Source organism: Alosa pseudoharengus, unplaced genomic scaffold (genome assembly GCF_046254945.1).
Source record: "Alosa pseudoharengus isolate Yale_2024_CS ecotype anadromous, Long Island Sound unplaced genomic scaffold, YU_APseudo_1.1 YU_APseudo_1.1_scf_23, whole genome shotgun sequence".
NCBI lineage: Eukaryota > Metazoa > Chordata > Actinopteri > Clupeiformes > Clupeidae > Alosa > Alosa pseudoharengus.
This window is the reverse complement of record NW_027468685.1, coordinates 7,856,319-7,879,848: the sequence shown is the minus strand read 5'-3', so window position 1 is coordinate 7,879,848 and position 23,530 is coordinate 7,856,319. Positions and strand designations below refer to the sequence as shown.

The 23,530-nt window shown below is 44.4% G+C and overlaps 3 protein-coding genes across 5 annotated transcripts; all 3 read left to right on the top strand.

Moving 5' to 3' along the window:
• The first annotated feature begins 1,680 nt into the window (after positions 1-1,680).
• Positions 1,681-3,977, top strand: s100a11 (S100 calcium binding protein A11). 2 transcript variants are annotated; one of them, XM_076301242.1, is made up of 3 exons: positions 1,681-1,787; positions 2,661-2,809; positions 3,664-3,977. In XM_076301242.1, exons 2-3 carry the CDS (start codon positions 2,681-2,683, stop codon positions 3,793-3,795), a joined length of 261 nt encoding a protein of 86 aa, XP_076157357.1. In that variant the 5' UTR covers positions 1,681-1,787; positions 2,661-2,680; the 3' UTR covers positions 3,796-3,977. The 2 variants fall into 2 exon arrangements, with proteins under 2 accessions (XP_076157357.1, XP_076157358.1); XM_076301243.1 differs by having other exon boundaries at positions 1,703-1,774.
• A 1,845-nt stretch (positions 3,978-5,822) lies between these two features.
• Positions 5,823-13,733, top strand: s100u (S100 calcium binding protein U). The gene is made up of 3 exons (XM_076301239.1): positions 5,823-5,991; positions 9,934-10,057; positions 10,616-13,733. The coding sequence occupies exons 2-3, from the start codon at positions 9,938-9,940 to the stop codon at positions 10,970-10,972; spliced, it is 477 nt and encodes a 158-aa protein (XP_076157354.1). The 5' UTR covers positions 5,823-5,991; positions 9,934-9,937; the 3' UTR covers positions 10,973-13,733.
• Positions 13,734-15,314: 1,581 nt separating this feature from the next.
• s100s (S100 calcium binding protein S) lies at positions 15,315-20,552 on the top strand. Of its 2 annotated transcripts, XM_076301241.1 has the most exons (3): positions 15,315-17,187; positions 17,703-17,856; positions 20,367-20,552. In XM_076301241.1, the coding sequence occupies exons 1-3, from the start codon at positions 17,153-17,155 to the stop codon at positions 20,544-20,546; spliced, it is 369 nt and encodes a 122-aa protein (XP_076157356.1). In that variant the 5' UTR covers positions 15,315-17,152; the 3' UTR covers positions 20,547-20,552. The 2 variants fall into 2 exon arrangements, with proteins under 2 accessions (XP_076157356.1, XP_076157355.1); XM_076301240.1 differs by having other exon boundaries at positions 15,315-17,856.
• Positions 20,553-23,530: the final 2,978 nt, after the last annotated feature.

Genomic DNA, 23,530 nt, shown 5'->3' with positions numbered 1-23,530 from the left:
TGTTGATGAAGTAATATTTCCATTATTTAACAGTTGTTACATACACATGCACTAATGATTAGTTAGGGTGAGGATACATATTTTATAAACCACTTCCTAATACTATAATTCATGATTAACTCAGGAGTTACAAGTGGTTATCTAAAGTGAGGACTTTCTATGCTTTGCAACACATTTTCAAATGAGTTGTAAAGATTACATTCACATTCATTCATTTAGCAGACAAGCGACGTACACATGTCAATTAAATTGAAGGCCATAATAGTGAAAGCCGGGAATCGAACCGTCAACTTTTCAGGCTACTGTATGCTGTTCCAGCTCCTTATCCACTACACTACCCAACACCTGTAAACTATTATTAAATGCTGTATTTTTCGTTTGTAAAGCATTATTCCTACATTAATTCTCATCTGTAAATCATATTTAGACACAGATGTTTTTTTAAAAATGGTTTGTTCATAGTAAACATGCATACCTATATTATATTTTTGAATTGACTGTTGTAATACCACTGGGCAGAGGTAGTGTAATGGATAGGGAGCCTGGTTAACATGCAATAACCCATTAAGTTGGGGGTTCAAGCCCCGGCATCCACCAATGTGGCCTTGCCCTTTAATTTCATTGACATGTGTAAGTCGCTTTGGGTGAAAATTTCTGCTAAATGAATAAATGCAAGAGTAAACTTTATAACTCATTTGTAAATGTGTTGCAAGGCATAAAACGTCCTCACTTTAGATGAGCTCACAAAATATCATTAACTAACCAATTGTAACTCCTGAGTTAATTATTAATTATGGTATTAGGAAGTGTTTTATAAAATATGTATCCTCACCCTAACTAATCATTAGTGCATATGTATGTAACAACTGTTAAATAATGGAAATATTACTTAATCAAAAACATATTATTGCATCATTTATTAAGTATTAACAATAATGTATAAACATATTTTAGATATAGGCTTATTTACTATGAATAAACTATTTTTAACTGTTTGAACAAATGCTTTACTGATGATAAATTATGTATGAACAAGAAATTACTAATGATGAACAAACCACTAACTAATAAGTAACAAAGGCTTAATAAATGATGAATTGTGTGTAGTTATATAAAGTGTTACCGACAATTCAATTAACATGACTTATGTTTTCAAAAAATATAGCTTTTTGGAAAAGTGCTCTTCAAAAGTTCCCTTAAGGTCCCTTGAAACAGACGCTTCCCTGTTGACACTGTTGGTGGCATGAGTGACAGTTATCCTTGGTGTAGGGGTGAAGAAGTTCTTCAGCTGTTATCAGGCAGCAGGTTAGACTGGCTTGTGTTTTGTAGTCTAATGTTTGCGTATGATGGAAAACTTCAGATATGTGCAGAGATATAAGAGGACACTAACTGAAGATGGGGGAGGGGTGGTGGGGTGTGTGTGTGTGTGTGTGTGTGTGTGTGTGTTTGTGTTTATGTGTGTGTGTGTGTGTGTGTGTGTGTGTGTGTGTGTGTGTGTGTGTGTGTGTGTGTGTGCGTGCGCGCGTGCGTGCGTGTGTGTGCGTGTGTGTGTATTCATGTGTGTGTGCGTGTGTGTGCGTTTGTGTGTGTGTGTGTGTGTGTCTGTGCATGTGTGTGTGTATTCATGTGTGTGTGCGTGTGTGTGCGTGTGTGTGTGTATGTGTGTGTAATCTTTTCCGCTGATTTCAGCAAGGTGATGGCATAAAAAGGCATGGAGAGAGGCTGAGAGAAGACACAAAGCTGCTCAACTCACCTGCTGCACTCTTCCACTCCTGTAGGTACATCAGGTAAGACTCGCTGTCACCTCCTCTGTGTCTCTTCCTTTCCAGACTCTTGTCCTGGGTTTATTCTCCAGCTCTGCTTTTCATTTGTGTCACTTCAAATCTCCATTTACACTTACAGTATTTGTCCCTGTCATTCTTTCATCTGTTTATAAAGCCAAGACCTCGTTTGATCTCATTCTTTACGCTTCTCTCTTAACACTTATATCTCTCCTCATTTGTCTGTGTCTGGTATCTGATTTCATCTTGTCCATCCTAAAGACTGAAAATGATTCAGTGAGCTATCTGTTATTTGTCATTGTGTCATTTCAAAGTGTGTTTTAAAGACAAGTAAAACATCTTTCGGTAACACTCCATAATAAGGTGCCATAATAAATAGCAAACTAGTAATTACCTAACCCTTTGTTAATTGTTACTAACATATCTATTTGGCACAAGTTAATCGTTTTTTAATCATTAATTAAATATTAGTTGTTTGCATAAAATCTGTATGTTAATGTTTTAATAAATCTATTAACTAATATTGTATTAATATATGTTAATAGTTAACTAAATATATTTTTGGCACTAATCAACAGTTATTTCTTACATCATTTAAATGTTAAATGTTTATTTGCAAACTATATGTTAATAGAAAAGTTAATGACTTATTATTATCATCTGTTTATAAAGCCAAGACCTCGTTTGATCTCATTCTTTACGCTTCTCTCTTAACACTTATATCTCTCCTCATTTTTCTGTGTCTGGTATCTGATTTCATCTTGTCCATCCTAAAGACTGAAAATGATTCAGTGAGCTATCTGTTGTTTGTCATTGTGCCATTTCAAAGTGTGTTTTAAAGACAAGTAAAACATCTTTCTCTTGTTTTTTTGTGATAAGCCGCCATAACTTCAGTCACCATGGAATCTGCCATCAACACCCTGGTCTGCCAGTTCAAGACCTTCGCTGGAAAGGATGGGTCAGCAACCACCCTTAGCAAAGACGAGTTTAAGAGCTTGGTGGTGTCTCAGCTGCCCACCCTAGTCAAGGTGAAAGGCTTTATCTTCTCTCTTCAGCCCGGCCCTTTCCCTGCAGTGTCCATTGGGTGTTTGGTGTTTTAAGCCCCCAACATCGTCTTCCAGGCAGCGCTGCATGGAAGGCACTTGGGTTAGATGCCTTGAAGTCAACGATCACAGCGCTGCCTTGAAGTCGACGGTGGGGGCTTAAAACACCATCGAGTTGTTCATTGTTTGTCTTCCTTTTTTTAGTTCATGTGCACAAGTTGTCCTTCATTGTTATTCATTCCCCCATTTCTATTACATAGGCCTACTGCCTGGTCCCTAATCCTTCTTTATTATCCTGAACTGTTTACAATTACATGTATTCATTTAGCAGACACTTTTCATCGCAAGTGACTTATGTCATTTCTATTACAAGGGACTACATTGTCCCCGGAGCAACTTGGAAGCTGGGAATTAAACCCACAACCTTTCAAGCTACTGCATGCTAGCCCAAACGAAATACTTAGTTTAAGTATATAGTGCAGATATTGGGACAATACTAACCATCGGAAAAGTGGGCACTATGCAAGTAAGCGCTCAGTGCACTGACGGAAGTATGTGGTTTTAGACACAGCCTATGTTTTGCTGGTGGTTGCTTTCTTCGTCATTCATGGTGACCTCAGTTGAATGACATGCACTCCATTCAGTCTTAGATTTAAACCAAAGTGACCACTAGATGGCTGTATTACTCTCTCTCTCTCTCTCTCTCTCTGTCTCTCTCACTCTGTCTCTCTCTTACACTCTCTCTCTCTATCCCTCCCTCCCTCCCCCCCTCTCTCTCTCTCTCTCTCTCTCTCCTTAACTCAGTATGAATAACCCTCTGTCCTGTTGATTGCTTGCAGAATGCCAGTGATCCTGGGGTGATCGACCAGCTCATGAGCTCTTTGGACCAGAACAATGACGGAGAGCTGACCTTCATGGAGTTCTGGCAGCTGATTGGCTCCGTGGCAAGCAAGCACGGTGGCCTCTGCTAGTAGGAGACCAGCACGAACGCAGGCTCGTGAAAAACAATGTGTGCTCGATTTCAAAAAATGCCTCTCTGTGTGTTGCATCGCTCCTGTTCAACCTCAGGACTGCCTGTGCTGTGCACACAATGCCATAGCTAATCATTCTCTGGAGCAGGTGACCTGCAAATAAAATAATCCATTGTTGTGAATCCTTGCGTTATCTCTGGTTTTTTTTTTTTATATACACCCTAAAGTCCTGCTCTTTGCCCTTCCCATCTCAAATGCTTCTCTCTCTCTCTCTCTCTCTCTGTCTCTCTCACTCTCTCTCTCCATCTCTCTCTCCATCCCTCTCTCCATGATTTAATAGTGTAATTAGAGTGTAATAGTGTAACTTAACTCCACCACAGACAGACGATGTAAAGACTGATCCTTATGGGCTGCCGTGCATGTCATGCTATACTGCCTTGAAGGCATTATCCTAAATCTTCCTGCTTAACAAACTGCCAGGAATTTCAAAACTACTAGATCTACCAAAGTTGTCATTTTGACCGTTGGAATTCAAACTTACCAGAATAACTATTTTTCTTTTTTGAAGAAAGTAATTTTTTGAAAAAATAATTATGGGTCAAAATAATCTTTCTAATGTTAACTGATGGCAATTTGCATCCAGACTATCGTCCTGGGCCCTTTTGGAGCATCCTACTGATTGCTGAATTCAAATACCGATATTATCTTAAAAGTTGAAAAAATCTTTTAACTAGTTTGCATGTGAGATATTCAACAGTGTGAGGGTGTGTGTGTTTGTGAAAGAGAGAGAGAGAGAGAGAGAGAGAGAGAGAGAGAGACAGAAAGATTCCATCTTTTATTCTTCCATGGATCAACTCCTTCAGTTCGTTTAATCTCATTGACTCACCATATTCTCCATGGCACTGAGGCTGCCTGCTTGTCTGACTGTACATAGGTAAGGCACACTACACACACATTATCTCCTCCTTATCCACAAAACCACTCACCTGGGGTCCAGCCTATAGCAGTAGAGGGCAGGTTTGAGTGTGTGTGTGTGTGTGTGTGTGTGTTTACATTTGTTATTTGGCCTAGGAACCTGTTCGCACCGCTAATGTAGCTCTACGAATCGAACAGCCCTTGTTGATTAAGGCTTGGGCGTGTTGAGGCGCCTGTGCTAGTGTTTGCTAAAGGATTGTAACACGTCACACCCTCCAAAGAAAGCCCCCGTCTTTTTCCTGCTAAGTCCGGCAGCAACCACTCTAGCTAGCCAGCTGTGGCTACTAGCTGGGTGTGGTAGTGTCCACAGAGCTCAACATTGATGCTGCCCAGCAGACCTGTGGACCTTGAATCTTGGTTAAACGCCCACACATAGGGGAGGGGTGTGGCTGTGCTATGACTAGCCTGTGTAGACTGACTGACACATAGAGCTGGCTCACTGTAGTGTTGCAATATGGAGACTGGTGCCCTGAGGGCATTCACTATGCCAACCTGAGGACCTCGATGGACGTCCTCACTGCCTAATGCATGTTAATTGGTGTGCTATGCATTGCACACACACACACACACACACACACACACATGCACACACACGCAACCACACATTTGTGGGCCAAACCTTGATGCAAAGACCACATGGTGTTTTGGTTCTCTTTCCTAACACTATTTTGTGAGGCTGTGTCAGAGAGCTGCATTGTAAAAGTAAGACAATGAGAGTGTTCTGATGGAACTGAAGGGTTAACATCAACCTATCCTCCATTCTCCCCTCCCTTCCTGCCTAGTTCTGTCCAGCAGGAATCCTATTTTCTTCCTCAAACCCAAATTATTGGCGTGGAACTGCATTCTAAGCACGCATGACGTAAATGAGTCGAACACTAGAGATATCTGTAATTGAAGGAAAATACGTGTGTAATGTGTAAGGCTATCACATAAAAGGCTAGTCCCACCCCAAAACTGTTCCCAACTGTCGTCCCTTCTATTCCCTGTCTTCTCTCTCTCTTGCGCTCTCTCTCTCCTTCTCTCTCTCCCAGGTACACGCCCTTTGACTTGTCAGAAGGGGGAAAAGTTAAAGAAAAAACTAAATCACGGAAGAGATTCTGTTGCCCTACTAGTTAGGCAAGTTTTGGAGCTGTTAAGGCAGTCGGGGAAACGGAAAAGCAGAAAAGAAACGTACAGTCCTGTGGCAGTTCAGTTGTGCGTCGGTTCTTCACAAACTTTAGGGTAAGTTTTGATGTTTTCTAACTCGCTTTAACTGAAATGATTACTGCAGAGGTTTGAAAGGAACTTAAACGCCACGTTTTAGGTACACCCTTTCAAGTTCATGACCATCCTGCGGATATGCTGGACAGCGTCTACGAAACCACATTTCCAGAGACTATTGCGAGACATAACTTCATACCAAGTTTTTGTTTGTTTTACAAAACTCACTCTGCAATAAAATATTCTGTAACCATTGATTCAAGAAAGTTGCAACAATATCATCTAGTTTATGGGCCTTTGCATGGCACACGCAGGCAAAATACCTTGATAATGGTAAATGAGCCCTCTTGACAGAACCGAGACCCAGTCCCACAATCGGGATCAGCTGCGCTTTGTTAACCGATGAATAATTAATGGCCTGAAGGCCAAGTATAGCAAACTCTCGGTTGATTTTACGCAACTCTCGATCCCATTTCAAGCGTATTATGAAACTTACAAAATGCAGTCTTGGCCTGTTGGGATTCATACATTTTTTGAGTGCTATGTTCAACGAAAACTGTTAAGGCTTTTCATAATAGTTTTTGTTCATTTTGTTTGCTTTATTTTTTTTTATGATGGCTGTTTGCACATCGACCCACCTCGAGAATCTCGGATTAATAATTCTTGGCTATATGTCTGCCTGGCTGGGGCTCGGCTGCTGGACAGGGCGTAAACAGATTGACAGCTGCTGGCACAAGTGCGCTTGTCCGTGAGCATGAAATGGGCTTTTTTTAGATGCGTGATAGCCTAATGAAATAAGAAAAAAGCTCCACACACACAGTTACAGCCTTTGGTGCGGTTTATATTCACCGCCTAACTTGTTCCTCTGTTAATTTTTCATGACACACGAGCGGCCGTATTGTCATTACTCAGATAGCGCGCGTATCACGTTCGTCTGTTTGGAAACGCAACACTCAATCTCTTCTGAGCTCTGGGTGGAAACTAGAGACCGCTTGGGTATTTATTTAATTATATACGCATTTTTTAAAGCGTTTGCGTATAATAATGGAAATTAAGGCAGGCTTGTGTCGAAACGGGGCGCGTTCCGCCTTGCTGACGTTGCTTAAGTAATGAAAGCCCAAACTACATTAGCCAGTATTAATGAATGGAGGCGACATCCCACGTGCTGTCTGGAGGAGAGTTTTGAGTTAAGCGCGGCCGTCATCAGCGACACGCGGTGTTACAGGACAGAGGGTAAATAAAAAATGAGACGCGAGGACAGAAATGGCAAAGGTAGAGGTATTGACCTTGTGGCGCGCCTGAATTGTCAGGGCTCAAGGGGATTAGCGCACGAGACCCCAGGTGAGCTGCGAAGTGGCTCCTGACATGAACTGGCTGGCATGTGTTCCAGTGAGTTGTAGTATACCGTGTGAGGAAATATTTCTGAATTTTCTTCACCTAGGCGCTTGAGCCACATCTCTCCATGAACGCAATACGGGCGCCACATTCCTTAGATGAGTATGAAGAGCCAAATGGTATATATCCTCTAAAACCACTTGTGGCATCCTACTTAGGAGATCGTCTAGGCTCTGTGTATGTATGAATTGGAAATCTCTGAGGACGACAAGATTTTATAGAATTTATTCAGTATTCAGTAGGCCTACACCCCCAATCAATACACTAAATCTGGATATCACTAATAACAATTGTGCAGCCTTTTTTTGGAAGCCCAGTCAATGATGAACTTTCAGGTGCCCATACCATCAACTGCCTTAGATGTACAGTATGTGCTCTGATTACCTATGGACATAACAGCTAAACGAAATCTAAATGACACCTTAGCCAAAGCCTATCTATCTCTTGGCCACTTCCAGTGCACTCTATAGGACATGGTGAAGTGCCAAGTCCCTCTGTGAACTGCACGGTTGAGGAGGAGAGTCGGAACACAACTCCATCTGGTCTCTTAATCCCCCTGAGTGACCAGTGTCTGGATTGGGGCCCATATTGCAGAGGGCCTATACAGTAGTCTATGGCAAATCCTTCGTCACAATGGAACACAAGCCCACGGCTAATTTCCTGTTCCGTCCGAGTCACTCACTCACTCCGCTCACTCGTTTGCTCATGCTGCTAGCTAGCACCCAGACTCAGGCTGCTCAAACAGGCCATGAAACCAGAGACTTTAATACGGCCCCCTGTTCGTCACAAGGCTCTTTCCTACTCCCCTCTTTTTAGACTAATTAGGCTAATAGGCATGTTTCCTAATTGTCCAATGCCTGCAGGATGGGGCGGTGGTACTCATAACATGGCATGGGGTTTGGCGTGTATAGCATTTTTTTTGTGTGTGTGTGTGTGTGTGTGTGTGTGTGTGTGTGTGTGTGTGTGTGTGTGTGTGTGTGTGTGTGTGTGTGTGTGTGTGTGTGTGAGTGAGTGAGTGTCTGTGTCAGTCTGTGTGTGTGTGTGTGTGTGTGTGTGTATGCGACTTTGTAAGTCTTAGTAGAAGGAATGTGCAGATGTTTCAGTTGCTGTGGTATGCATTGTGCCAGACTGCTGTTTTCTCGCTTGCAAAATGGCTTCATTAAATAATCAGTGCTGATATTTGCACCACAGCCAGCAATAGTCACTCCATTTCGCAGCTGCCGTTGTTGTTGCGGCTATGCCCTCACACTCCTAGGCATTTGTGGTAAAGTAAAGAAATGGCTTGTGAGAGCTAGCCTAGGCATTCCATGCATGTTTAAATGACTGATGCAGATTGTAATGATCGGTATTTTCCTCCGTCGCGCATTATTGGTTGGTAAAACACACTGCGTTTCTGCCCAGTGGCCAGCCACTGCATTCTGTGGCGTATCTGTCATGTTCCAGTCATCAGCAACTCGTCGGCGTTGTCCCTCACGAACACGTAGGCATATCTGAAAGTGAGTAAATAGTGGCACCTCTACCACATGCAGGCTAGTCATACAGGACATTCTCACACACACACAAACACACACACACACACACACACACACACACACACACACACACACACACACACACACACACACACACACTCATCCTCTGGTATTTCCTCCTGTCAATCTCTCGGTCTCTTTGGTTGTTTAGCACACACTCACACACACAAATAAACACACACACACACACACACACACACATTTATGCACAGGTAAGACACCCATTTCTCTGTCTTTTATTCTCTCTCTCTCTCTCTGTCACACACATACGGACATGCCTATCATTCTTGGAGTAGCAGGGCCTTATCCTCTGTCAGCTGCATGTCAGACGCTTATGAAATGACAAAGTCCAACTGATGGCAGACCTCCTGTTAACCGCCCCCCCCGCCCCCCCCTTACTGACAGAGGAAGAGAGAGAGGCAATGATAGAGACATGCAATAACCAAGAGAGATAGGTAGAGAGAGAGAGAGAGAGAGAGAGGGAGAGAATGAGACGGGTGGCAGGTAATCCCTCCTGTAACCGGAGGCATGCCGTCCTCCAGTGACCTCAGTAGATCAGATGACCTATCAAAGATCGGCGTGGCCATTGTGTCCAGCGAGCTGTCTCTCGGCTGGGCCTGCTCTCACCCCTGGCCTTATCTCGTATCGCCGCGGCCTCGGCCCGTTTGTTGGTTTGTCTGCTTGCCTCCTGTCATGGTTCACACCGTGGGCTGTTCACCGCTGTGTGGGCATGGTGCTGGCGCAATGAGTAGCATCGGTGGCAGCAGTAGTAGCGAAAGTAGCGTATTCAACAGACGCCCTCAGTCCAGAGCGGCTTACAAATACTTGCGGCATTCAGGAATCAAACCTGAATCGGTTAGTGATACTAACATAGAGATGCTAACTGTTGTGCCACCACCACACCCAAAATGGAGTCCCTCCCCTTGCTTTGTGCCACATGTGGGGTGCAGTCTGAGACTTGTCAAAAACCCTGTGCTGTGTTTTGCTTTTCATCATAATCTCATTGTCTTTTCTCATTTTTTGCCCCGTCAAACAGAAACATGGAGTCAGCAATCAAGACAGTGGTGTCGGTCTACCTCAAGTCTGCAAAGGGCAAAGAGAACCTGAGTTCAAAGGATTTCCAGGGCCTGGTGAAGAACCAACTCGGTGGCATCCTCAATGTAAGATTCTCCTGTTTTTTTATTGGACACAGGAACCGCCAATCAAACTGGCAGGCTCTTACATACCAATAGTTTCATACCCCTGATATCGTCAGCATCTTCGCAGCTGTCTAATACATCATTAGAGTCACATCATATCTTGTTTGATCATGTCTGAAATGCTTGTTTCATGGACATGCTTATACTTTCAATAGTGAACTGTTACCTAACAGAAGCACAAAACGTACAAAAGCATTTGACAGTTCAACTACATGAGATGAGAGAGTTTGACTAATAGAAAAGTAATATCTGAAATGATACCCTTCATACCAAAAGGTGGCATTAAGAGGGAACCAAAAAAGGAATGTAAAAAGTTTCTAGCATGGAGATATAAAACCTTGAACATTTTTATTTTTATATTCATAGAATTATTTACATTTTACTTGTTTAAAGTAGACCTGTTAACCAAAACCTAGGATAATGAACTCATGAACATGAGCAAATTCATGTGTTCAGCTTCAAGCATCATTTAGCACAAACGCTGATAGCTGAGCACAACGCTCTGTGTTTGGATTGTAGAATGCGGAGAGCAAGAACGCTGTGATGGACATGCAGCAGGGTCTGGACGACAACCAGGACGGCAAGGTCAGCTTCCAGGAGTACATGAAGCTGATCGGCTACCTGGCCGACGCCGTCAGCAAGCAGTACATCGCCGACAAGGAGACCAAGCCCGCGGAGAGCAACGACGGCGCGGTGACGCAGTCCGAGGCTCCTGCCGCCGCGAAGACCCAACCTGCCGCCGCCAAGGAGGAAGAGCCGGCCGCTGCCCACGCCGCGGCCCCGGCGGCCGGTAACGGGGAGGCAGAGAAGGCCCCAGAAGAGCCGGCCGCAGAGAACACAGCGGAGGAGAAGACGGAGGAGGACGAGGCCTCGTAGAGGAGTGACCGCCCCCACCCACCCCCACCCCCCCAGAAAAGCTTATCTCCATCTCTAATATCTCCTGCTCGGCCCGTCTTATGTTCTTATTATATCATATCTCCTTAGACAATAACTGTCCCAAAAAGCCGTGTCAAGTTGTAACGCTTTTGGTTGAATTCTAGAATACACTACACACACAGTCCAGTGCCATACCATTTGTGTGCTCCAGTGTAGAAGCATTCTGTCACACACAGACATCATCATCACACTTCCTTTGCCTGTGGCTGTTTGTATCAAGTTGTTTTTGTATTGTGTTTGACAATCGTACTTTCTAATATGAGTCCTGACATCTCTTCATCGTCTTCATATCCTTGCTTTAACAAAACAAAACATCCGAAAACCTGACCGGCAGGTTGAGTTGTCCAAGCTCTCTTGAAATCTGTCAGTCGTTGTAAACCTCTCCTGAATTCATGTTTTAAGAGCTCGGCGTCATTTAGAGCATCATTTCCTAGCTGCTTGCGACTAACAGGGAGGCGAGGTTAGGGTTTTGAATGTGAATCCTGTGAAGAGTTTGAGCCAAATTAGAGTTGCTACAGAGAGAGTGTGTGTCCGGACCAAAGTGTGTGCAACAGTACCAGATACATACACGCACATACACACACACACACACACACACACACACACACACACACACACACACACACACCTGTAGTGGCTTACAAATGTTTACAAACTTGCTGCAACCCCAACGGAAGAGATTAACCTGGAACAAACAAATCGTTTAGCTAAATAGTATCTTTTGCACCAAACATTAGAGGAGAGTTTCTCTATATCCATTAGTTTCAGTGGCCCTCAGGTTAACTGCACCTGGTAAAGTGCATCCATCCCCAGTAAGAGTGATACCACCCCCTTTTGTGGTCTTTGGCTGCCCCCTCCTCTTCCTGTCAATCATCCTCCCTGTCCCACAGCACCCCAACCCTCCACCCTTGTGTCACAGAGGGTTTTCAGATTCTAATGTTGCATCAGTAAGTGTTGCATGTTCTCTCTTACCATCTGTCCTCTGTCTACTTTCTCCTTTCTTCTTTTTCCTCTCTCTCTCCCTCTCTCTCTCCCCCACTCTGTCACTCTCTCTCTCTTTCTCTGATGTCTGTGTCCTCAGGCCAAAACACAGAAGAAACTTATTCTGGTGCTTACCAATATTATTCTGTTCAAGGTAGCAAGAGAAAAGCTTTTTCTTTTTACAAAAATGCTCAATATTATTTTAGACATTGTATTCTTATTATCTGTCAGCTTTCCCTGATAGTTTACATAACAGCTGCCTAGTTGACAACTATCCTTGCAACTATCTGTGTGAAATTTTCTCATCATCTCGGCCTGGAATTTAAACAGCCCTTTTTGTGTGTACTTGGGAATAACAGTTGATCATCTCCACATCCTCACGTCTACATTCTGTCTGTCTAGCGTGTCCTCTTGTTTTCTTTTCTCTCATCATCTTGTCTCTTGTACTCTGTCCATCCAATCTCTCTGTTCTCTCTCTCTCTCTGTGTTCTCTCTCTCTCTCTCTCTCTCTCTCTCTCTCTGTCTGTTCTCTCTCTCTCTCGCTCTCTCTCTGTTGGTCAAGGGTGAAATGTGTGCGTGTGTGTGCTGTTTCTCTTCTCATCAGTGGCCTGTCAGGCCGTACACAGACGGGTGCTTGGTGTCCTAATAAAGGCTTGTTGGGGTAAATAATTAAGGCACCTAGGGACGGAATCCACACCAGGGGACCCTGTGGCCCTGGATCCCAAAAATAGCCACTTGGTTCAGGGCACCTGACACAGGGAGGCCCCTGGGGATGAGCCAGTGTCCACGCAACATTACCCAAAACGTGCCCCAGTCAGAAAGGAGAAACAGGCAGACATATATAACACATCTATACACATATATGTACATATATAACACATCTATACACATATATGTACATATATGTAAGTACATTCAAAAACTAAGATAAAGAATAAACACCTTTGTGTGCATGTTGGACGTGTAAGCACAGTCATAACAGGGAAACGTACAGGAAAGACACTTTGTTGGGTGTCAGGTGTGGCTTCACTTTGTTTTTCTTTTGTTAGGCTTGAGATCGGGCACTGGGAACTCGGACTAGTGACCCTCTCCAATGCCTGTGACCTTTGTGGTGCCAATTTAGCCCTTGGGTAAATCTATGATGAAATCGGCCACGACCCTTCAAATGACCCCTGGAATCAAATAATGTGTTGCATGTGTTTTTTTTGTGGTGTTTGTTTACCCATTTGTATCCTTGCCTTTGAGTGCAGTGTGGTTGCTTTGTCACCACAATGTGAAATCGGTGTCAAAATGTTGAATTACATTGGATGGCTGCAGAGAGGGTTCTAATATATGTATTAAAATGATCTAATTTACACAAAAGAAACCACTAAAATGTCTATGCCATGTTATTACTCTGAATATGAAACCATGTACTCAATTTGACTATTTATATGCAGCTGTAATAATCATACATTAATTCTGTACGTATATGTACTTTGGCCTGTATTAAATATTAATTTTGAAATGGACACCCCATACATGACAGTCCAGTAATTCTTTTGTGAATGACATTAAGTCCAGTATATCTAATCTCATGATACCATACTTAATGCTTCACAGCGGCTTTTTCCTCAACAAACATTATGGTACTTGTTTTTAGTACAGACAACATTGTAACGATGTATGTTCATTGTATTTGAAACGGTGGCTAGATAGTATTAAACTGGTACAAATCAAACGATTCTTGTGTTTATATAATGGAAACATGACCTGGGCTGAAAAAAAAAAAGATTGGTACAAAATAATGAATAACAGTATACACCATTTATGGTGTCAACACAGTTGCTACTGCAGTAGGGATTTGCTATAGGCGTCCTGGTGCTTTTAGGCATGCAAGAGCACTTTGGATTTTTCATGAGTGATGCTTAGCCGGCCAGTGAAACACTATCAGCCGACTATTGACCCCCGTCCACCCCACTAGCCTCCCCCTGATCACACACATGTACTGCCTCAAGTGTCGCGCAGAAACACCTTTGTGTGTGTGTGTGTGTGTGTGTGTGTGTGTGTAAAATACCTGTTACCTCATGCCTCTCCCCTCTTGCCATTTGAAGGCCTTGCCAACCAGATCTCTGCTGCCAACTCACTATCAACACTTTGGGAGATGCCAGTAATCCCCAAAACACGCACTGGCACATACACACGCATACAGACCCACACACACACACACTTAATCACCACAGTGGAGCCAGTGTTTGGTTTGGTGTTTAGTTTATTTTTTTTGACAGACTATCATTCTAACTTACTAAGCACTTTTTTTCCGTGTATGTGTGTGTGTGGATCGGATCCATTTGTCTATACACCTTAGAGCCAGTGAGTGATTATCAATCAAGAATAATTATGACTATCTGTGCCTACACATGCATGCCTATTCATCTTCTCTCCTCCACCAGTGAAGATGCTATTCTGCCAAATACATATCCTCAGATGTGAGTTCGCTAGACCTTATGCACATCTCTGAATGCCTATACATGGCATTCCCCCATGTATGCACACACATACAGGGTCATACTTGTATTTATATACTTTGTTGGGGCAGCCGTGGCCTACTGGTTAGCGCTTCGGACTTGTAACCGGAGGGTTGCCGGTTCGAACCCCGACCAGTAGGCACGGCTGAAGTGCCCTTGAGCAAGGCACCTAACCCCTCACTGCTCCCCCAGCGCCGCTGTTGTTGCAGGCAGCTCACTGCGCCGGGATTAGTGTGTGCTTCACCTCACTGTGTGCAGTGTGTTTCACTAATTCACGGATTGGGATAAATGCAGAGACCAAATTTCCCTCATGGGATCAAAAGAGTATATATACATACTTATACTTAAAAATGCAGCACTTTTGGAACAGACCCTCAGTTTACAGCTCTGGAAAAAATTAAAAGACCACTGCAATTCTGAATATGACCATCAACTCATTCCAATATCACTCGGCAACCGTAGGATGACATCAGAGAAATGTGCAGTGGTCTCCTCATTTTTTTCCAGAGCTGTATATAAAGCCACCGGTGCGTAGACACCTGCTCTACCAGCATTCTAATAAAGCCCTGAGAGGCCTGGTGGCTCGCTTGTCTAATGAACTGCCCTATGAGGTCAAACAGCTCTTGTGATTGCACGTGAACAAGGGGAGAAGGAGGGAGTGAGAGAGAGAGAGAGAGCAAGGGGGGAGGGGTGGAGGAAGAGGGGGATGAGAGGATAGAGAGAAACAGATCCTCCTAGGGAAGAGTTTGAGAAGGGGAGGAGAGGAGTGGAAGGGAGGAGGAGGAGGAGGAAGAGGAGGAGGAGGAGGAGGCGGAGGGGGGTGATATTTAAACCTGCTGGCGCCACTCTCCCCTCATCCACTCTCTTCTCTCTATCTGTCTCCATCTCTCGCTCGCCCGCAGAAGACAAAGGAGCCTCTCCACCAGCTCTCAGGTAAGATGGACAGCTCGGAGTGGCCGAGAGGGCCATCTCTTTTCTCCCGCTCTGTAATCGATAAGTGCTCTTAAGGATTAGCCCTGGTCCTTATTTAAAGTGCTCTGGCTGGGCTAGTTCTTGGCTCGGGGAAAAAAAAAATTGGGATATAGATTCTGTCAGTGGAGAAGACCCACCAGGTGTTTCTGTAGAATTTTCCGGAAACACTCATCCATGTTTTTAGGGCGTATGGAGGCTTGGTTGTGTCTTTTTCACTTCAACCTCAGAGTTGAAGTTTGAAGGGTGAATTTTCTAGTTAACGAAGCTGAGGAACTATAATGTGTTAATGGTGAAGAGCATTAAATATGGGCAAGTAGGAAAACATGTCCTGGCTAGGACCAAAAGTTGACCAATTTTGTCCACTTAAGTAGTGATGGCTCAAGAGACGTCAAGAGAAATTCATCTTTTGGGACCAGATGAATTTGTCAGGTCTGGCTTGACAGAGAAAGACACCAAGCTTTCAGCATGGATTGAAAAAAACAAGCACTCTTACCTTTATCCTCTGCTGAGGTCCAAGACCTGGTTACAGTAGGTCAGAGGATAAAGTTTCTGTGCATGTTTTTGGTTGCTATGGTCTCCCATTGCGCTCATCGCGACCTATAGATTGCTTGGTCAGTGGTGCGTTCTTTGCCCTTTTCAGTGTCCTTACATCCTCCTATACCAGTGCCATACCATGTTACCAAACAATGCCAAACTGCAACTACAGTGTCCTTTGCATGTGCCAACTGAGACATCTGGTCCACTCCTGGTTCCCTCATCCTCACCTGCAATTTTCATCCTCTTTGAAATCCTGATGTTAGGATAATTCACCCTTTACAGGAAGAGGGGTATCTGTGACATATGTCACCTGGGTGTTTGTGGTTGTGCATGCACCAGTGCGTGTGTATGTGTGTGTATGTGTGTATGTGTGTGTGTGTGTGTGTGTGTGTGTGTCTGTGTGTGTGAGTGTGTGTGTGTGTGTATGAACATGTGCATCTGTGTGGTTGTGCGTAGGCTTTGTGCATAGGTCTGCCTCAAATTACCTTCCCCCACTGCTGCGGAGCGGTTGCCATGAGCTTTATCTCCATTTTGACAGTTTTCTATTTCACTTGCGGTTTCCATGCGAACGTTAAGGACCATGTTACATGACCGCTTGGCCAGCCGATACGTTTGTCCAACGTGGGGAGTTGTCGATCTTCTCTTACCTTAACAAGCCTCTGCCCAGCTAATCAAGGTTAGCAGCTCGGCTTTAGGAAAAGAGGGCAGTAGGACATTTCACTCGTCTAATAGTCCAGCGACATCTCAAATTTGGCCTCATCTGGCCCGTGAACAGGCTCTGTTAGGACCTGATCTGTTATTTTGTGATCCAATATCAGTAAGCGCCGACCATTTTGCAGGGAGCAGAAACCTGATGACATTTTTAACAACAAGACCTTGCAGAATCCTTCTGCAATAATTCAACATTTGATATGTACAGATTAAGAACTCTAATGAATGATTGATGATAATCTACTGTATATCTACACGCAGCTTCATTATTGCCAAATCCATTTCCAGTGTGTTTACATGTGGGGAAAAGCATCCATTCAGCTACATGTGTAACCGTGCTATTGTTTCAGTGACCTTGTCTATGTCTGTGTATGCACAGTAGTCCAGAAAGCCTGGCACAAGAAGAAGCAAGATGGCCAACTCACGCGCACGCTCACGGTGTAACGTGTAAGAGTGTTGGTTCTCGAGTGCTCTCCTCCGCCCTCCTCCAAAAACACCTTCTCTCTCTCACTCTCTCTCTCTCTCTCCCCTTTTATCTCTCTCTCACTCACTCTCTCTCTCACTCACTCTCTCTCTCTCTTTCTTTCTCAACTCTCCTCCAATGAGACAGACACACGTAAGATTATACCCTTATAATGGAGTGGAGGAAGATTTTTTTTCTCTTGTAGTTCTGTGTTGAATCCAAGATCTCCCCTCCATTCATATCTCTCTCTCTCCATTCATCTCTCTCTCTCTCTCCATTCATATCTCTCTCTCTCTCTCTCCACTCTCTCTCTCATTCTCCAGCCGAATCTCATTCATTTGCCACTTAGCAGACCATGTGTGCTGTACTGCCAAAAGCTCCGCCCACGCTAGTCATGTGACTCAGCTCACATGACTAACTGGGACCTAAGTGGGGGCGCACCCATCTCCTGTCCATCTCACACCCCTCTCCTTCTGACCTTTGACCCCCGTACTGACAGCATGTCCAAAGAGCCTAGTTCCAACCTGGAGAGCGCCATGCAGATGCTCATCAAGACCTTCCACAAGTACTCGGGCAAGGAGGGCGACAAGTACACGCTGAGCCGTGGAGAGCTGAGGGAACTACTCACCGAGGAGCTGGGGAACTACCTAGGGGTGAGAACCCATCAGAACTAAAACATCACACAAAACATCCCCGCAAAACATATCTAAGTAGAACCTAGAGCGGTTCCATCTTACCAATGAGATTGGGAACTTAGACTGGTTCCGCGTAGCTAAATAGATGGGGAACTATCTAGGGGTGAGGAGAACCCATCAAAAACCAAAACATCACACAAAACATCCCCACAAAACATATCTAAGTAGAACCTAGAGCGGTTCCATCTTACCAAAGAGATTGGGAACTTAGACTGGTTCCACGTAGCTAAATAGATGGGGAACTATCTAGGGGTGAGGAGAACCCATCAAAAACCAAAACATCACACAAAACATCCCCACAAAACATATCTAAGTAGAACCTAGAGCGGTTCCATCTTACCAAAGAGATTGGGAACTTAGACTGGTTCCGCGTAGCTAAACTGATGGGGAACTATCTAGGGGTGAGGAGAACCCATCAAAAACCAAAACATCACACAAAACATCCCCACAAAACATATCTAAGTAGAACCTAGAGCGGTTCCATCTTACCAAAGAGATTGGGAACTTAGACTGGTTCCACGTAGCTAAATAGATGGGGAACTATCTAGGGGTGAGGAGAACCCATCAAAAACCAAAACATCACATAAAACATCCCCGCAAAACATATCTAAGTAGAACCTATCGGTTCCATCTTACCAAAGAGATTGGGAACTTAGACTGGTTCCACGTAGCTAAATAGGTGGGGAACTATCTAGCAGTGAGGAGAATCTATTAGAACCCAGATGACACAAAACATCCCCACAAAACATATACATCTAAGTAGAACCTAGATTGGTTCCATTCCATCTTGTCACAGAGGAACTACCTCTTTGTGAGGAGAAAGTGGACTCACACAGAACATAGGAATGCAGCCGACAGAATACAACCTATTTCTTGCCAAGCAGATAGGGAACTATGTTGGGTTGATGAGAGAGAGAGAGAGAGAGAGAGAAATGGAATACAGAGAGACAGGAGATTAGGGGGTGAGGAGAGGATTCACAAACACATCGCAATATGTAAACATTCCCACAAAAGCATCAGGAGACCACAGGGCATATCACAACATAACACGGCACAGCAACTTGAGGAACATACTGACAAAGAAGCCAGGACAAATATCTGTAGGGAGGAGAGGGGCTCGCCCGATGCAACATTCCCACCAGACTTCCACACACCTACATTGCACACAAAATGCAACACAACACAACCAAACAAAGTTGTCGGCTGCAGAAATGGGAAGACTACCTAAGAAACCAAGACAAAGATAAAATGGGTTATTATGAGGAACCAGCTAAACTATTTCTACCTTACGGTTAATCATTCACTCCCCATGTACAGTAGAGAACAGCCAGGCAGGAAAACGCAGAGAGGGTGGTATTGAGTAAGGGCTGAATTCCTGACATCCACACAATGGAGAAGTATGTGGGTCTCCATGACTTCCCTCCTACTTTCCAACAACATTCTCCTTTCACAATCTCACTTTGTGTGAAACACCTGCAAGTACAAACATGCCAGCATATGACACACACACACACACACACACACACACACACATGGACGGACATGCATTTTTCTGCACCACTCAACATGCAGTCATACTTTTGATCTTATTCATCTTATTGAAAAACACTTCCCACAGCCCACAGTATGGAACAGTGTCAGACGCTTATAAAAAAAAATGTCACACACTTACATACACACACACTTACATACACACACCCATTTTACACACCTGCAAACAGACGCTCCCTCTCAAACAAGCACTCTCGGTAGGATGGCCCCTCCTGTTACTACTACTGCACTCACTACACGCCTGTGCTGAGCACACAAACATTCTACTTCAGTCTACTTCATTGTCTGATGTCTGATATGGGTCAGAAGGCCAAAGGTTAGTCACAATAAAGGATGTAATTGATCGAGAATATCACAGCTCAGCCTGTGTTTTCAGACAAGACATAACATGCAACATCAAAAGGGTGGCCACGGCAATGCATTGCTTCCTAATTTCATCAGTTATCCCGGGGTATTTGCTAGATTTGGTGATCTCATACATGTCATCAGTTGTGGGTGGGTGGAGAATAGGTGATTACTATTTCACTGGGCAGAAAGATGTGCAAGATTTACTGCAGTGTGTCCTTCTGTTTTGATTTGTATGTGCAACACACCTCTCCTCACCTCTTACTTGAAAACATTGCAATGTAAGAATTATTATTCATTCACTTTGTTGTCATTTTCAACGCACTGGGTACCTATTTAGCACTAAAACTAACGAAAAAAAAACATGTTCACAACTTTGTTGCATGGTAAGCCTACAACGAAGTTACTCAGCGCAATATCAGCCATTCTGGTCACGTATTAGGAAAGTCAGAGGCCCCTTGTTCTGTATTATAATCAAGTGTTTCATCAAAATGAAGAAAATTGAAGCGGTCACTAGTTTCTTTAACAGTGTGTTATCCCCTACGTTTGTTTCCGTCTTCGCTCCGGGGCAGAGTGCGCAGGACAAAGACGCGGTGGAAAAAGTGATGAATGACCTGGACTCCAACAACGACGGCGAGGTGGACTTCACCGAGTTCATCATCCTCATGGGTGCGCTCACCGTGGCCTGCAACGACTTCTTCCTTGAAATGCCCAAGAAGGACGAAAAGCCGGAAGAGGCGAAGAAAGAGTGAACGTGCTCAGGGGTGGAGGAGGAGGAGGAGGAGGAGGAGAAGGATGGAAGGATGGAGGGAGAGGAGAATGGATGGAGGTGGAGAGGGAAGGTGGGAGAGAGGGATAGAGGGATGGTGAAGGATAAATGGATGGATAAAGAAAGGAAGACTAAGAAGATAAGGAAGGGAGGGGAAGGTATAAGAAACCAGTATTGTTTTTCTTTTTGGGGGGGGGTTGACAGATGTGTCTTGTGTGGGACGATGGGGAGACAACTAGATTAGTGAAGGACAGTTTAATCAGGGTGAGAGAGAAGGAGGGAGAAGAGGAACACATTGCATGACTACTTGAACAGACTAACACTCCCGTGTTCCTGGAAAACCATGAATACTGCTGGTTTATTTATCACTGAGCCTCACCTCTCGAGCACTTAGTCACGTAACAACAGCAACCGATACCCCTTCATCCTCAGCCACATCCTCACACCACAAACAAAGGATTTGGGAAATATGGAGGTAAAACACGGAGTAAGCAGACATCCAGAAGTGAACCGTAGTGTATGTTGTTGTTGGTCTGATTTTGTTAGTGCACCTCTGAAGTCAGGATGCAAAAGGGGACCGTTCAATGTGGCTCAGACTGTAGTTGGATCGGGCCTGGATCTTGACCAGATGATGCAATCTGAACCAGATCAGGCCTAGCTTTCTCCCACTGAGCCACCTCTCATTATTAGGGCCATGTTGTCATGTCTCCTTTGTCACTTACCTTTAGGTGTATATTTAGACCTGAGCCATGTCCTATAGCTAAGGCAGAGCTCATGGTTATCCAGGAACAGGTTTTCCCTTTTCCTTTAACCTGTGAATCATTCTAATTAGTGCCTCTTGGCTAAGGACAAGAACATGCAAAGAAAACACACACACACACACACACACACACACACACACACACACACACACACACACACACACACACACACACACTCACTAATACACCATTTGTGTTTTCCTGGACTGACCGTGGGAGAGGGAGGGAAGGGGATATGAGTGAAAGGGTGAGACAGAGAAACGCCCTCTACTGTACAGAAAGGAGTGACAGAAGGTCGTTTGAAGGGTATTATAGTTACGCAATATTATCGATAACATTATCCTCTCAGTGTTGGACATATGAGCATGTTTGCCTGTTTCCTTGCACCTCTTTTGTAACCTATTTTTTGTTAATATCCCACATAACTTCCTCATTAAAATGAACATGCTTAACCAACATGCGTCGCTGTTCAGGTGTTGTTCTGTTTGTTTGTTTGTTTGTTTTAACAGGGAGGTTGTTGTTATTTGTTTAGCCTCAAAACATGTAATACACAAACAGCAATGCAACACACACACACACACACACACATACACACACCCACACACATCATTCTTGCACACATTCTTAGAAAAGCTCGTGGACAGGTAGACAGACATGCAATTATGCTGTTCTGACAGGACACAGGACACAGATATGGATGGGCTGGCTAGGAAATGTAAGGAAATGCTGACCATTCCTTAAGGTGGACAAACTGCATGCACCCTACTACACAATTCAGTGTGTCTCAACTAACCACACACACATCATAGCTTTAAGCACTGCACAACAGTACAATTAGATTGCATCATACATGACATTACTGTAATACTGCGGATATTACACGTTTTTTAGTGGCCAGTGTGAGTCATAAACACACATGAACAACTAAGATGAACTTTTTTTTCAGGTAGCCCTTGCTCTCAATGACACAAACATCTTGCCATGGGAATGTGTGTGAGAGCATCAGTGCGTGCTCATGAACATGTGTGTATGTGTGTGTGTGTGTGTGTGTGTGTGTGTGTGTGTGTGTGTGTGTGTGTGTGTGTGTGTGTGTGTGTGTGTGTATGTGTATGTGTGCGTGACATACAGTATATAGAGATAGTTTGTGTATATGTGTGTGTATGTGTGAGTGAGCGACACAGTATAGAGAGAGAGTGTGTGGGTGTATGTGTGTGTGTGTGTGTCAGCGTGTATGTGTGAGTGAGTGACATACAGTATAGAGAGAGAGTGTGTGTGTGAGTGTGTGTGTGTGTATGTGTGTGTGTGCGTGTGTACGTACAGTATATGTGTGTTTGTATCTTTATGTGCCTGCTCCACATTAGCCTACACGTGACGGTCCACAGCTGGAAAGCTCCACAACTGACTCTGTTCGGCGCAGGAAAGGCCGGGGATTCCCACCGCATGGGCCACCCAGTGCTAAGCCAGCTCCTCATGCCACGCCCCTCTGTCTAGACCAAAGCCCTCCCCCAGCTCCCTCCCTCTCTCTCTCTCCCTCTCTCTCTCTCTCTCCCTCTCTCTCTCTCCCTCTCTCTCCCCCAGCTCCCTCTCTCTCTCTCTCTCTCCCTCTCTCTCTCTCTCTCTCCCTCTCTCTCCCCCAGCTCCCTCCCTCTCTCTCTCTCTCTCTCTCTCCCTCTCTCTCCCTCTCTCTCTCTCCCTCTCTCTCTCTCTCTCCCTCTCTCTCCCTCTCTCTCTCTCCCTCACTTACCCAGGCACTCACGCCCCCGCTCTCTCCTTCTCTCACTCACATACTTACTCACCCATCCACTCGTTTGCTTACTCACATCCGGCAGAGCCAGTTGCCCGTCTCGCTACACGACGGACGCCAACCTGTCGAAACAAGGCCTTCGCTCACACTCATGCTTCGCTCATGGAGCAGACAGAGGGTGTGGCCTGCCAAGAGCACGCAGAGATCCTGTTTCTTACCTGGGCTGAATCCTACCTGTATGTTGCCTGTTCTCAATCCTGCCTGTACCTCACTTGTGCACAAGCTTACCAGAGTTTTACCTGTTCTCAATCCTATCTGTATCTCACCTGTGCTAAATCCTGCCTCCAACTTACCTGTTCTACATTCTACCTGTGTTACCAGATCTTCCTATTTGGATTTTACCTGTACTAATGTCCTTACCTGCAAATCCTTTATTCTTCCTGCAAATCTGGGGTGCGTTTC

Excerpts from the sequence above, each read along its gene's own strand:
- s100s (XM_076301240.1), top strand. The coding sequence starts at position 17,614 with ATGACTAACTGGGACCTAAGTGGGGGCGCACCCATCTCCTGTCCATCT. Across the intron at positions 17,857-20,366 it reads AGCTGGGGAACTACCTAGGG|AGTGCGCAGGACAAAGACGC; the intron begins GTGAGAACCCAT and ends GCTCCGGGGCAG.
- s100u (XM_076301239.1), top strand. The coding sequence starts at position 9,938 with ATGGAGTCAGCAATCAAGACAGTGGTGTCGGTCTACCTCAAGTCTGCA. Across the intron at positions 10,058-10,615 it reads AACTCGGTGGCATCCTCAAT|AATGCGGAGAGCAAGAACGC; the intron begins GTAAGATTCTCC and ends TTTGGATTGTAG.
- s100a11 (XM_076301242.1), top strand. The coding sequence starts at position 2,681 with ATGGAATCTGCCATCAACACCCTGGTCTGCCAGTTCAAGACCTTCGCT. Across the intron at positions 2,810-3,663 it reads AGCTGCCCACCCTAGTCAAG|AATGCCAGTGATCCTGGGGT; the intron begins GTGAAAGGCTTT and ends GATTGCTTGCAG.